Source organism: Elephas maximus, chromosome 25 (assembly GCF_024166365.1).
Source record: "Elephas maximus indicus isolate mEleMax1 chromosome 25, mEleMax1 primary haplotype, whole genome shotgun sequence".
Lineage (NCBI taxonomy): Eukaryota > Metazoa > Chordata > Mammalia > Proboscidea > Elephantidae > Elephas > Elephas maximus.
Window position 1 is genome coordinate 18,805,312 of NC_064843.1, and position 12,432 is coordinate 18,817,743.

The following is a 12,432-nucleotide window of genomic DNA, read 5'->3' on the forward strand; positions in this document are numbered from 1 at the left end:
TAAACTGCAGTGATGTGAACTCATGCAGCTGCTTCTCCCCGATAAAAGCGGAAGCTCAGATACATCTCTTCATATCCTTGGAATAAATTCTCATGGCCTTAGGGTGTCAAATGCAAATACCCACAGGGGCCAGGCAGATGACCTTAGTGACCTCAATACTTCACCAAAGAAACGTGGACAGCACTGTTGTTAGGTGCTTAGAGTCCACTCCAACTCATGGTGCAGAGTAGAACTGCTCCATGGGGTTTTCAAGGCTATGACCTTTCAGAAACAGCTCACCGGGCCCGTCTTCGAAGGAGCCTCTGGGATGCTTGACTACTAGCTGAAAGGCTGGTGGTTTGAACCCAGCCAGAGGTATGCCGGAGAGCACAGGCCCTCCTAAAGCAACTCAGCTTTACTCATTGTTGCCTGGCAAGAACGTGAGCCCAGAGTTGCCAGAGATTCCAGTTTTCCAAAAGAAACTGGAAATCCAATTCTTTATGTGGACTAACCTAATTTTTAAATCCTGGCAACTGATTTTAACTGGATTTTTTGAACAGATAAAACTGTTCAAAACTCAACCACAAAAAGACAAACAACCCAATCAAGAAGTGGGCAAAGGATATGAACACACATTTCACTAAAGAAGATATTCAGGCAGCCAACAGATACATGAGAAAATGCTCTCGATCATTAGCCATTAGAGAAATGCAAATTAAAACTACCATGAGATTCCATCTCACACCAGCAAGGCTGGCTTTAATCCAAAAAACACAAAATACTAAATGTTGGAGAGGCTGCGGAGAGATTGGAACTCTCATACACTGCTGGTGGGAGTGTAAAATGGTACAACCACTTTGGAAATCTATCTGGCGTTATCTTAAACAGTTAGAAATAGAACTACCATACAACCCAGAAATCCCACTCCTCGGAATATACCCTAGAGATACAAGAGCCTTCACACAAACAGATGTATGCACGCCCATGTTTGTTGCAGCTCTGCTTGCAGTAGCAGGGAGTTGGGGGCGGCCAGGGTGTCCATCAACGGATGGATGGGTAGGTAGATTGTGGTATATTCACACAGTGGAGTGCTACGCATCGATGGAGAACAGCGACGAATCTCTGGAGCATTTCATAGCATGGAGGAACCTGGAGGGCATTGTGCTGAGTGAAATTAGTCGGAGGCAGAGGGACAGATATTGTATAGGACCACTGTTATGAGATCTTGAGAAATAGTAAACCTGAGAAGAACACATACTTTTGTGGTTACGAGGCGAGGAGGGAGGGAGGGTGGGAGAGGGTTTTTTACTGATTAATCAGTAGATAAGAACTGCTTTAGGTGAAGGGAAAGACAACACTCAATACATGGAAGGTCAGCTCAATTGGACTGGACCAAAAGCAGAGAAGTTTCCGGGATAAAATGAATGCTTCGGGGGTCAGCGGAGCAAGCGCGGGGGTCTGGGGAACATGGTTTGCGGGGACTTCTAGGTCAATTGGCAAAGTGGTTCTATTATGGAGTCATTCTGCATCCCACTTTGGAATGTGGCGTCTGGGGTCTTGAATGCTGGCAAGCGGCCATCTAAGATGCATCAATTGGTCTCAACCCACCTGGAGCAAACGAAAATGAAGAACACCAAGGCCACACGACAACTAAGAGCCCAAGAGACAGAAAGGGCCACATGAACCAGAGACCTACATCATCCTGAGACCAGAAGAACTAGTTGGTGCCTGGCCACAATCGATGACTGCCCTGACAGGGAGCACGGCAGGGGACCCCTGAGGGAGCAGGAGATCAGTGGGATACAGGCCCCAAATTCTCATAAAAAGACCAAACTTAATGGTCTGACTGAGACTAGAGGAATCCCGGCAGCCATGGTCCCCAGACCTTCTGTTGGCACAGGACAGGAACCATCCCCGAAGACAACTCATCAGACATGAAAGGGACTGGTCAGCGGGTGGGAGAGAGACGCTGATGAAGAGTGAGCTGGTTGTATCAGGTGGACACTTGAGATTGTGTTGGCGACTCTTGTCTGGAGGGGGGATGGGAGGATAGAGAGAGAGGGAAGCGGGCAGGGTTGTCAGGAAAGGAGAGACTGAAGGGGCTGACTCGAGGGGGAGAGCAGGTGGGAGTGGGGAGTGAGACGTGCGTAAACTTATATGTGACGGACTGATTGGATTTGTGAACGTTCACTTGAAGCTTAATAAAAGTTAATAAAAAAACCCAAAATATCAAAGAGTATAAAAAGGTAAACAGTGAAAAGTCTACTTTCCACCAAAGCAGATATCCACAGTTCCCAAGTTCTTATTTATACTTTCAGAGAATTCTCATCCCTCTCTTTTTTGCAACAAATATTAGCATACCAGGTACATTTTTCTGCAGTTTGGCTTTCATATCTTGGGGGTATTTCCATACCAATTCATAAAGAACTCCCAGTACATTTTTGTAATTCATGATAACCCAAGGTATGGACATACTTTAACTGAACCAACCCCATAACGATGAACACTTGGGTTCTTCTCTATCTTTTGCTATTTCAGTGCACAGTGAATAATCTTGTGTACTTTTTTCTTGTATGTGTGTGTATCGGGAGGCTAGATTCCTAGAGGTGGGATTACTGGATCCAAGGACACATACATTTCCAATTTTGACAGGTACTGCCAAATTGACCTTCATAAGGAATGTTCCTATTTTAACTCCCACCATCAATGTATATGAGTTCCTGTGTCTTACTGGGGAAGCCAGCATACCCTGTCCAAGTCAAGGTCATGGTGGCTCCATAGAAACATCCAAACTCCCTGAGGGACTGCACTGCTGGGCTGAGGGCTGTGGGGACTACGGTCTTGGGGAATATCTAGCTCAACTGGCATAACATAGCTTATAAAGCAGATGTTCTACATTCTACTTCGGTGAGTAACCTCTGGGGTTTTAAAAGGCTGTGAGCGGCCATCTAGGATATTCTGCTGGTCTCACCCCTTCAGGAGCAAGGGAAAATGAAGAAAACAAAAGACACAGGGAAAGATTAGTCCACAGGACTAATGGACCACATCTACCATGGCCTCCACCAGACTGGGTCCAGTCCAAGTAGAGGCGGCCAGATACCACCACTGACTGCTCCGACAGGGATCACAATAGAGGGTCCCGGACAGAGCTGGAGAAAAATGTAGAACAAAATTCTAACTCAAAAAGAAAGACCACACTTGCTGGCCTGACAGAGAATGGAGAAGCCCTGAGACCGTGGCCTCCAGACACCCTTTCAGCTCAGTAATGCAGTCACTCTTGAGGTTCACCCTTCAGCCAAAGATTGAACAGGCCCAAGGAGCAAAACAAGACTAAAGGGGCACACCAGCCCTGGGGCAGGGACTGGAAGGCAGGAGGGAACGGGAAAGCTGGTAATAGGGAACCCAGGGTTGAGAAGGGAGAGTGTTGACATGTCGTGGGATTGTTAATCAATGTCATACAACAATGTGTGTACTGTTTGATGAGAAACTAGTTTGTTCTGTAAACCTTCATCTAAAGTACACTTTAAAAAAAAGGAAAAAAAAAAGAGTTCCTGTGTCTTCAAAATTTCATCAACACTGTTATCAGTCTTTAATTTTTGCTAGCCTGGTGATGAATCTCAGAGTAATTTCAGTATTCACTGATCCAGGCATACAATGTGACATATGGATCTCACTTTATTTTCCCTGGTTACCTAGTTTTCTCAACATGAAAACATAGTTCAGGCCAAACCAAACATTTCTGTCAACCAAATATAGCTTGTGAACCACCATTCTGAAACCTCCTGCTTTGACAACAAAGCTAACATCCACTGGGAGAAGAGGTGGTTGACCAAAGAGCCTTGTTCTAATTACGATTTTCAATGACCATACTACTGATGTCTATGCCCAACAGGAGCTACAAAAGAAAAAAAAAAGGAATGAAAGACTGCCCTATCCCAGGCTGAAAAGTTACCCTGGCAACAGGCTTTGGGGCCTGCTGAGGTCATTGGTCAAGGACTTCATTTATTGATGGTCAAGTCCAACACTTGCTTTAAAGTGGAAACGTGTCAAGTCACTTGCCAAAGGCAGCACCTCCAGAATACATGCAGCTCAAAGGACTGAGGCTGGGGACTCTTGGTGGGCTTCAGTGTCCTGGCCTTCCCTCTCCTCTGCTGTCTCCAAGTGTCCCTAAGAGCCAACTGTTTGGCATTGCAACTCCCGGGAAATTTGCAATGGCCAATTCCAGGTCATTTGTCACCTTATCCCCATAGAAGTTTTCATGCAACGTGTCCCCTCCTTACTCACTCAAGGGAGAAAGTTCCTAAAAGAATCTAAGGACAGCTAAATGCAGGTAGCTAGCTGGACATGTAACAGCTCTCACCCTTCTGTGCTTGGGTCTTACTCTGAAATTTTAGGGAATCCCCTAAGTCACTCGCTGTTGAGACTCTTGGGTGCCACTAGTCAACTGAGAAACGCAGTAGGTAGTCAGACCTTCCAATCAAGCTCAGTCACCGCAACAACAGCTACCCATTACCAAGTTCCCATTGTGAGGCCCTGAGCCAAGCATTCACATGGATCATCTCATGCAATCCTCGCCAAAACCCAACATGAAGGTGCCATTATCATCTCCATCCTACCGAGGAGGTGGCTGGGCTCAGAGAGTTTAAGCAACTAGCCCAGGGTCACACAGCCAAGATGTACAAGAAATGACATTGCCACCCAGGCAGGCTGACCTCAGAGCCTGTAAGCTACCAGCCACAGTCCTGCAGGTCTCTACTTCAGGAAACTTAAATTGCTAAGCCTTGATCACCTAACATTCCCCTCTTCCTCTCCCTGCCCCTGGTTCGGGACCTGGAAAAGAAAGAAGCCTGCGGGTCTCCAGCTATCAACATCTCTTTGTCTCCAGAAAATGAGGGACCTCAACCATCTGTCTGAAAAACTAATTTTCCACTAAATCTAGGCTCTCCTTCAGCAAATCAGGGCATAGTAAGCATCTAAGCTTCCCTCATTAGATTGTCTCGATCAATACAACACAGCCATGAGGATTAACGAGCTACAGCTACGCACAGAAACAGGGATGTGTCCCACGGCCATGGGTCAAGGCAGTGAACTCAGACACAAAACAATGGCATACTGTACCTGCATACTCCATCCATACTGTACCCATGCTCCACCCATACTTCCATCCATGCTCCACCCATACTTCCATCCATACTCCACCCATACTTCCATCCATGCTCCACCCATACTTCCATCCATGCTCCACCCATACTTCCATCCATGCTCCACCTATACTGTACCCATACTCCATCCATGCTCCACCTATACTGCATCCATACTCATCCACACTGCCATCCACATTCCACCCGTACTACCACCCATACTCCACCCCCCATTCCCAATTCATACTCCACTCATACAAAGTACAGAAATCGGCAGCACCAGTCTACACCATCTGATGGCAGGATGGTGTTAGCCTGGATGGGGCTTAGTGAGAATAGTGACTGGAAGGGAACCTGAGGAGGGGTTGTGGGTGCTGACATTTGTCTGCTTGTCCCTTGATCTGGGTGAGGGTTAAACTGATGTGTTCCGTTTGTGAAGATTCTGTAAGCCACACACTTAGGTGCATCTTTATGTAAATGATACTTCCATAAAATTTTACAAAAATAATTTCAACAGAAAAACGTTCTTTATAAAATGGTACATCTTTCAATCCCAAAAATTGCCCTAAGACTGGTAGGCTTCAACTTTTCCCTTGCTTTTCTACTGCCATCTTTCCTGATTCATTATTTTAGATTTCCCTGAAATTCTAGTGTAGTTCTGCAGATCAGTCATGTGTGTGTGTTTCTTGGCTCTGAAAGGAAGTCCAGAAAAACCAGAAATAGCCATCACAGGTCTAAGGAATCTAGAGTGTCATCTTTGCATGAGAAGAAATGAAGGTAAACCTACCTTTGAACACCCTGGAGAATCCTAATGACCTCTGCATTCTTGCTGGGAGTAAAAAGTCCACAGCTGCTCCCTCCCTTCAGGCTAGGGGCCTTACAGGAAGCAGATTCATAGGATCGGGAGAGGGTCCTCCCAGAAAACATTCACACAGAGTCAAAAGGAGACAGCTGTCCCCCCTTGTTCCGACACCCAGACCACATGTGATGTGTTGACACCTTTATTGAGATGATTTGCAGGACCAGTGGGCACTGGGGTCTGCAGGCAATTGACCCAGCACTGATGGACTGGGAGGCCCTCAGAGACCAAGAGAAACCGGGTCCCCTGTCCGTCAGCCACAGCGGTCAGACCTGATGGTCTCCTCCCATTTTAAACACCAGGCAGACACGAGCCAAATGCTGGTGCAAAATGCCTTCCCAGCTCATCTCCTAGGCCTCACCACACATGGGTACCAACTGCTTCTCCAAACCCTGTGGTCTCAAGTGAAGCAAGGGAGGAAATTTAAAAAACGAATCAGCAACGATAAAAAAAGAAAACCCCAAGCTGCTCCATATACACAATTTCCCCCCTGACGTCCCTGGTGGGAGAAGCACACGGCTCACAGACGCCAGGGGCCACTAAGGGGCATGACGCTTCACCTCCCGGTCGTCCACAGGAAAATAGTCCTCCGTCCTGTACAGCGTGGGCAGCTCATACGGAGGGGGCGCCGGCGTGGACAGTTTCTGAAATGACAAAAAGTGAGGGGCTCTATCAGCGATTTGGAGTCCATGGGTGACGCAAATGGTTAAGCACTGAGAAGCACCTCAGAAGAAAGGCCTCACCATCTACACCCAAAGGTCACAGCCTTGAAAACCGTACAGAGCGCAGTTCTATTCTCACACACATGGTGTCACCATGCGTCGGAACCAACTGGATGACAACTAGTTTGATCAGCGATTTGAACCCCCGTATTCTCTGACCCAACAGTTCTTGTTCTAGGAATTCACTGTGAGAGAGTCACACTGTGGGTGAACGAAGGCTTCCCCGTGCGCGTGCCAGCGGAGCTTGTCGTGGCCCAAGCCAGCCCCCCTGAAGGAGACTAAGGGTCGTGTGAGCCCATCTCCACAGGGGGCGTCCTGCAGGCAAGAAGGCAGAGCTGGGTGTGCTGACCCAGAAGGAGTTCAGGAGGAAGTACATGGAGGAGGCCAGGCTGGGGCGTGCAGCTGCCGCACCCCGTGTGTGGAGATGGGGGCTCACACCTCCATCCACACATGCCACAGATCTCCCAGAGGGCAGGGCCCGCACAGTGGCCGCGAAAGACCTGGTCTCTCTCTCCATGGGCATCCATCCATCTGGGCTGCCTCAAGTTGTTGCCATCCGTATGTGCTACTTTTTCAGGAAAGCATTTCATGACGTGCTTGTTTCTGGTTTGGATTTTTGTTGAGGGGTCCAAGATGGGAAGCTTTTCCACTAGGCAACCATCTCTGAGCTCTGGTTTGTGAAGCTGCATGGGTTACACACACAGCTCCAGGAAAGCCCAGCATTACCGAGGACCACTGAAAACAGCAAAACAGCATTTCTGTTTTAGCCCCACTGCCACCTGGGCCCACCCGAGAGTCTGAGGTAACTGGTCTGGGCTGTGTCCTGGATATCCGGGTATTTCAAAGCCCCCAGGAGATTCCCATGTAAAACCACGGTTGATGCCCACTGACCCCAGTGACTGTTCTGTTCTGGAGGAAGGAGGGGTCTGCGAGGCTGTTGCTCCGGGGTACCCAGCCAGGTGATGGTTGGGTATGTGGGGCTTAAGGGGTGCAGATGGAGGAGTCCCTTCTGCATGTCCCCTGACTTGGCTCCCACGTGCCTCCTCTCTCTTGCCTCCCCTCCCCCGCATCTCCCGGGACTGCTACATTTCCCAGCCACCTCTGCCCACCCCAGCAGCATGGCCCAGCTCAAGTGATGGCCCAGTTCTGGCCCCATCTTCAGTGGCAGTCAGACCTCCCCTGAAACCTTCCCTGCTGGCTGCAGCCCTAGGTGCTGGGGCAAGCATAGGGCTCCAGCCTGCAGCTGGTAACAGGTCCCCCAGCACCTATTGCCTGCCCCACACCGCAGTACATGTCACTCACTCCCCTCACCACACCTATTCCCCAGTGACACCATGGCCTTCATCCCCACTGTGAGGTGGGGAAACTAAGGCTCCGTCCACTCAACCACTATTGCATTGAGGTCCAGGCTGTGCTGGGCCCCACTCCACACACCAAGGACATAGCTGTGAGCAGGACACCAGTCCCAGCTATCATACGGCTTGCCCTTGAATGAGGGAGACAAATGAACCAATGGAAGGAACAGACGACACCCCATATGGTACCACCATGTGACACAGGCTAGTGGCACGGAGACACAGAGGTGGGGTACCAGAAGAGGCACCTGGCTATCCTGGAGGAGTCAGGGAGGCTTCCCAGAGGCACAGCCATCCAGGACCTCAATCACCCCCACAGGCATTAGCCAGGGGAAAGAGGTAGAGGGCTACCGGGGTGGCGGGAGGTCAGGGGGTTCCATGCTGAGGGAACAGCATATGCACAGTGCTATGTGGTGGGCTTGGGGAACTGGAGGAAGTCAGTCTAGAGTTGGGTCAGGTTAGAGTATAAACCAGGGCCAGATGACAAAGCTTTTAGAGGCCATGCTACTCCTCAGAGGTTCAAGGACCTTTTGATGCCATCAAGCAGGAGGGTGTGTGTGTGTGTGTGTGTGTGTGTGATCAGATGTATGTTTTAGAAATAGCAAAGGAGAGAACAGACTGTAGGGGAGAGAGGGGAGCCAGCGAGGAGGCTGTTGCAGGTGGCCAGGTATGATGAGAGTGGCTGGCTTTAGGGTGGTAGAGGCAGCAGGGATGAGTGGATGGATTCTAATACATAAGCTCCAAAGCCCTGGAACTTTCTAGCACACTGAGCCGTCTTTTGTTGCAGAGGGGAGCCATGGAGGATTTTAAACAGGCAGAACGTGCTCAGATGTCTAGGGATCTCACATCCCCTATGCCACGACCTCCGTACCTGGAAAACCAGGATGGATGATTCGCTGTGGCCAAGAGTCAGTCTCACAAAAGGGCAAATGGAACATTCCATCCAGTCAACCCTCAGTCAGCCACCTTTGGTTCATCTCCCTTGAGGGACAGTGTCTGATCCCCACCTGCTTCCTCTTCTCCCATCACCTTCCTGGGCTGCCTCCTGGTCCTGAGGATTGGGGGACACAACTCACTCTGGTCGTCCCACAATCAGAATACAGCTGGGAAATGAAGAAGCTATTTTTAAAAAGTCACAAGATATACCTCACAGCCAGACAGATGTGATTTGTGGAATAATCCACAGCTTTAGAATATCTTCACTGTTTTTCCTAAGAACTGGCCATCGTAGTGGTATCTAGAAAATTTAAAATTCCAGTGGTAACAATGTTGGTTCAAAGGCAGTCCTCTCACTCTGACAGGTGACATTGGTGCCAAAGAGCATTTTGTGACCCTGAAAAGATATGTCCCTTTTTCTCCCGACTTTTTTTTTTTTATTAGACCCAGGCATGGCGGGGGCGGGGGGGAGGGGCAAGGGCCAGTGGCCAGAACGACGTCCCTGCCCAGCTGGGGCAGCCTCTCCTGGTTCTGCTGTGCCTCATCCCAACCCATGTTCTTTCTTTAAATGGTTCTACCAACGGTACAGGGCTTCTGCCTCCTGCCTCAAGGATACAGACTTCCAAAAAAGGACAAATATAATTACGAAGAAACCAAGGAGAAGTAGTAATAAGAGACCCCTAGCAGCTTTAGTCATCACTGTCAGTTTTTCAAACTGTGGTGGCTTGTATATTGCTGTGATGCTGGAAGCAATGCCAAATTCCAGCAGGGTCACCCATGGTGGACAGGTTTCAGTGGAGCTGACAAAGATAGACTAGGAAGAAAGGCCAGTGGGTACTTGAATCAGCGGGGGTGGGCTGGGCACATGGCTGAAAATAGCCAGCCACGCCACATGCTATGGGGGGCAGATGGTATCACCCGGGAGGCCAGGTCACATCCCAGCTCGCCACGATGCCACAGAGACCCAGCCCTTCTACAACCGTTTTCTTTTCGATTCTTATGCCAGCCTACAAGGCAAGTTGTTGTCCTGTGTAAGAGATGGCAAAAGCCAGGGAACTGTAGAGCTGGTTCTACTCAAACCCATCTGGCTCAAAGCCCAGCCCCTGCCCATCACCCCACAGGGCTCCTGCCATAAGCCCGAGCCAAGTCCTCGGGGACAGAACAGCAAAGCCAAACCCTCCTAGGAAGGAGCCCGGGCTCACCTGCAGTCTTCACCCTTGGGAATCTAGAGGGACTTCAGAAGTGGGCACCTCCTACCCCCATTCCACAGGTGGTAATAAAAAGACCCCCTCACACATCTGAGACCCCTCGGGGGGGTCAGAGAGGTAAACAAGGAGTACCTGACTCTGAGCTGACAGGAGCCTGAGATTCCTAGAGGTGAAAGGTAGCCCCGCAGCAAGGAGCCCCCCTTCCCAGCCTGCAGGGGTCTACCGACCACAGGAGAGGGCAGGCTAGGCACCAGAAGCCTGACACCGTGGTCCAGGGCTCAGCTCAGCCCACGTGGTCCCACTCTCTCTCACAGACACACATGTGCACACAGTCACATGCGTGCACACAAACACATACATGTGCACACAAGTGTGCAAGCACACCCCGTGTTCCCGCCCCCAGCCTGCCTGGCCCTCTTCTGGAAAAAGGGCCTCCTGGGGCATCTGCGCCTGGCATACTCTCCCAGGTCTACCCAAACTCTCACATCATCTCATTTCCACCCAGGACATTCCAGTTCCTAAGCCAGGAGATAAGACACGTGTGTGCCTGGCCTACTTCATGGTTTTTTTAAAATGGAGTTAATTGCAAGCATCTAAAAATCAAGAGATTCCATAAGAAAACCAGGCTTCCAGCTTCTCTTGGTATATCACATGCTCCAACAGCTCTGGGCCTACAGACCCATGTGGCCCCAGAGGGTCGAGCTGAGAAGCAGCTGTCCCTTAGAAGGTAGGGGCTGGGCACTCTCCTGTTTGCCCCAGGCCCACCTGGCCACTTCACATTTCTGAAACCTGCTCCCAGCAGATGCCTTAGAGTGGTCCCCGCTCCTTGCAATCCACAGCACCACGCTGCTCCTCTTCTGACAAAGATCCCCAACGCCTGTCACAGCTCGTGAGAAGAGGTAGCCTCAGCCCCAGCCTAGAGAAAGAACCTCTTCTGAAGCCCCGCCCCCAACCATCAGGCCACTATCTGCTTAGCCCAACCTGCCTACCTCAGGGCCTTTGTTTGTGCTGTGCCACCCCCACCCCCGGCTCCCCCCATCACTCCTGCTTCCAGAAATCCTTCAAAACCCCACATAAGCCCCACCCATCCCTGTATCTCCCTCTGGGGAGGCCTTCGCTGCACATCCGCAATCCCCGATGGCTTTCTGTTCAGGCTAGGGTCAGCAAACTTTTTCTGTAAGGGGCTAGACAGTAAATATTCCAGAATTTGCAGGCCACGTGGTCTCTATGGAATCTCCTCAACTCCGCCCTTGGAGGACAGAAGCAGCCATTTACCAGTTACCATCAAGTCCACCGGAGCCCTGGCAGCCCAGTGGTTAAGAGCTACTGCTGCTAACCAAAAGGTCAGCAGTTTGAATCCACCAGCTGCTCCTTGGAAACTATGGGGCAGTTCTACTCTGTCCTATAGGGTCGCTAAGAGTCGGAATCGACTTGATGGCAAAAGGTTTAGCTTTGGGGTCAATTCCAACTCATGGCAACCTGATGTGTGTCAGAGGAGACCTGTGCTCCACAGGGTTTTCAGTGGCTGGTTTTTTGGAAGTAGATCGCCATGGCTTTCTTCCAAGGTGTCCCTGGGTGAACTTGAACTTCCAACCTTTCAGTAAGCAGTGAGTGTTTGCATCACCCAGGGACTAATTCAAAGGATGGACTGTGTTGGGCAAATCTGCTGCAAAAGATCTCTCTAAAGTGTTAAAAAGCAAGGATGTCACTTTAAGGACTAAGGTGCTCCTGACTCACTTCATATGCATGTGAAAGCAGGACAATTAACAAGAAAGACCAGAGAAGAACTGATGCTTTGAATTATGGTGCTGGCAAACAATACCGGATATACCATGGACTACCAAAGAGCAAAGAAATCTGCCTTGGAAGAAGTACTGCCAGAATGCACATTAGAAGTGAGAATAGCAAGACTTCATCTCATATACTTTGGACAGGTTATCAGGAAGGACCAGTCCCTAAAAAGGACATCAAGCTTGGTAAAGTAGAGGGTCAGGGAAAAAGAGGAAGGCCCTCAACGAGATGGACTGACACAGTGGCTGCAACAGTGGGCTCAAGCGTAACAACAATATTGAGGATGTCACAGGACCAGGCAGTGTTTTGTTCTGTTGTATGTAGAGTTGCTGTGAGTCAGAACCGACTTGACAGCACCTGATAACAACAGGGACTACTTCAACGACAGTGATGGTGTGTGGAGCACTGTGCACTTAGCCCACACAGCCCTGCAGGTTCACA

The 12,432-nt window shown here is 49.8% G+C and overlaps 1 protein-coding gene across 3 annotated transcripts in view; it reads right to left on the reverse strand.

The window, feature by feature from the left end:
* Positions 1–6,107: 6,107 nt before the first annotated feature.
* BCAS4 (breast carcinoma amplified sequence 4) overlaps positions 6,108–12,432 on the reverse strand; it is a 60,833-nt gene continuing 54,508 nt past the window's right edge. For all 3 annotated transcript variants that reach the window (XM_049869869.1, XM_049869870.1, XM_049869868.1), the window contains one exon: positions 6,108–6,623. In XM_049869869.1, coding sequence (XP_049725826.1) covers positions 6,519–6,623 — 105 coding nt within the window. In that variant the 3' untranslated portion in view covers positions 6,108–6,518. The remainder of the gene's footprint in view (positions 6,624–12,432) is intronic.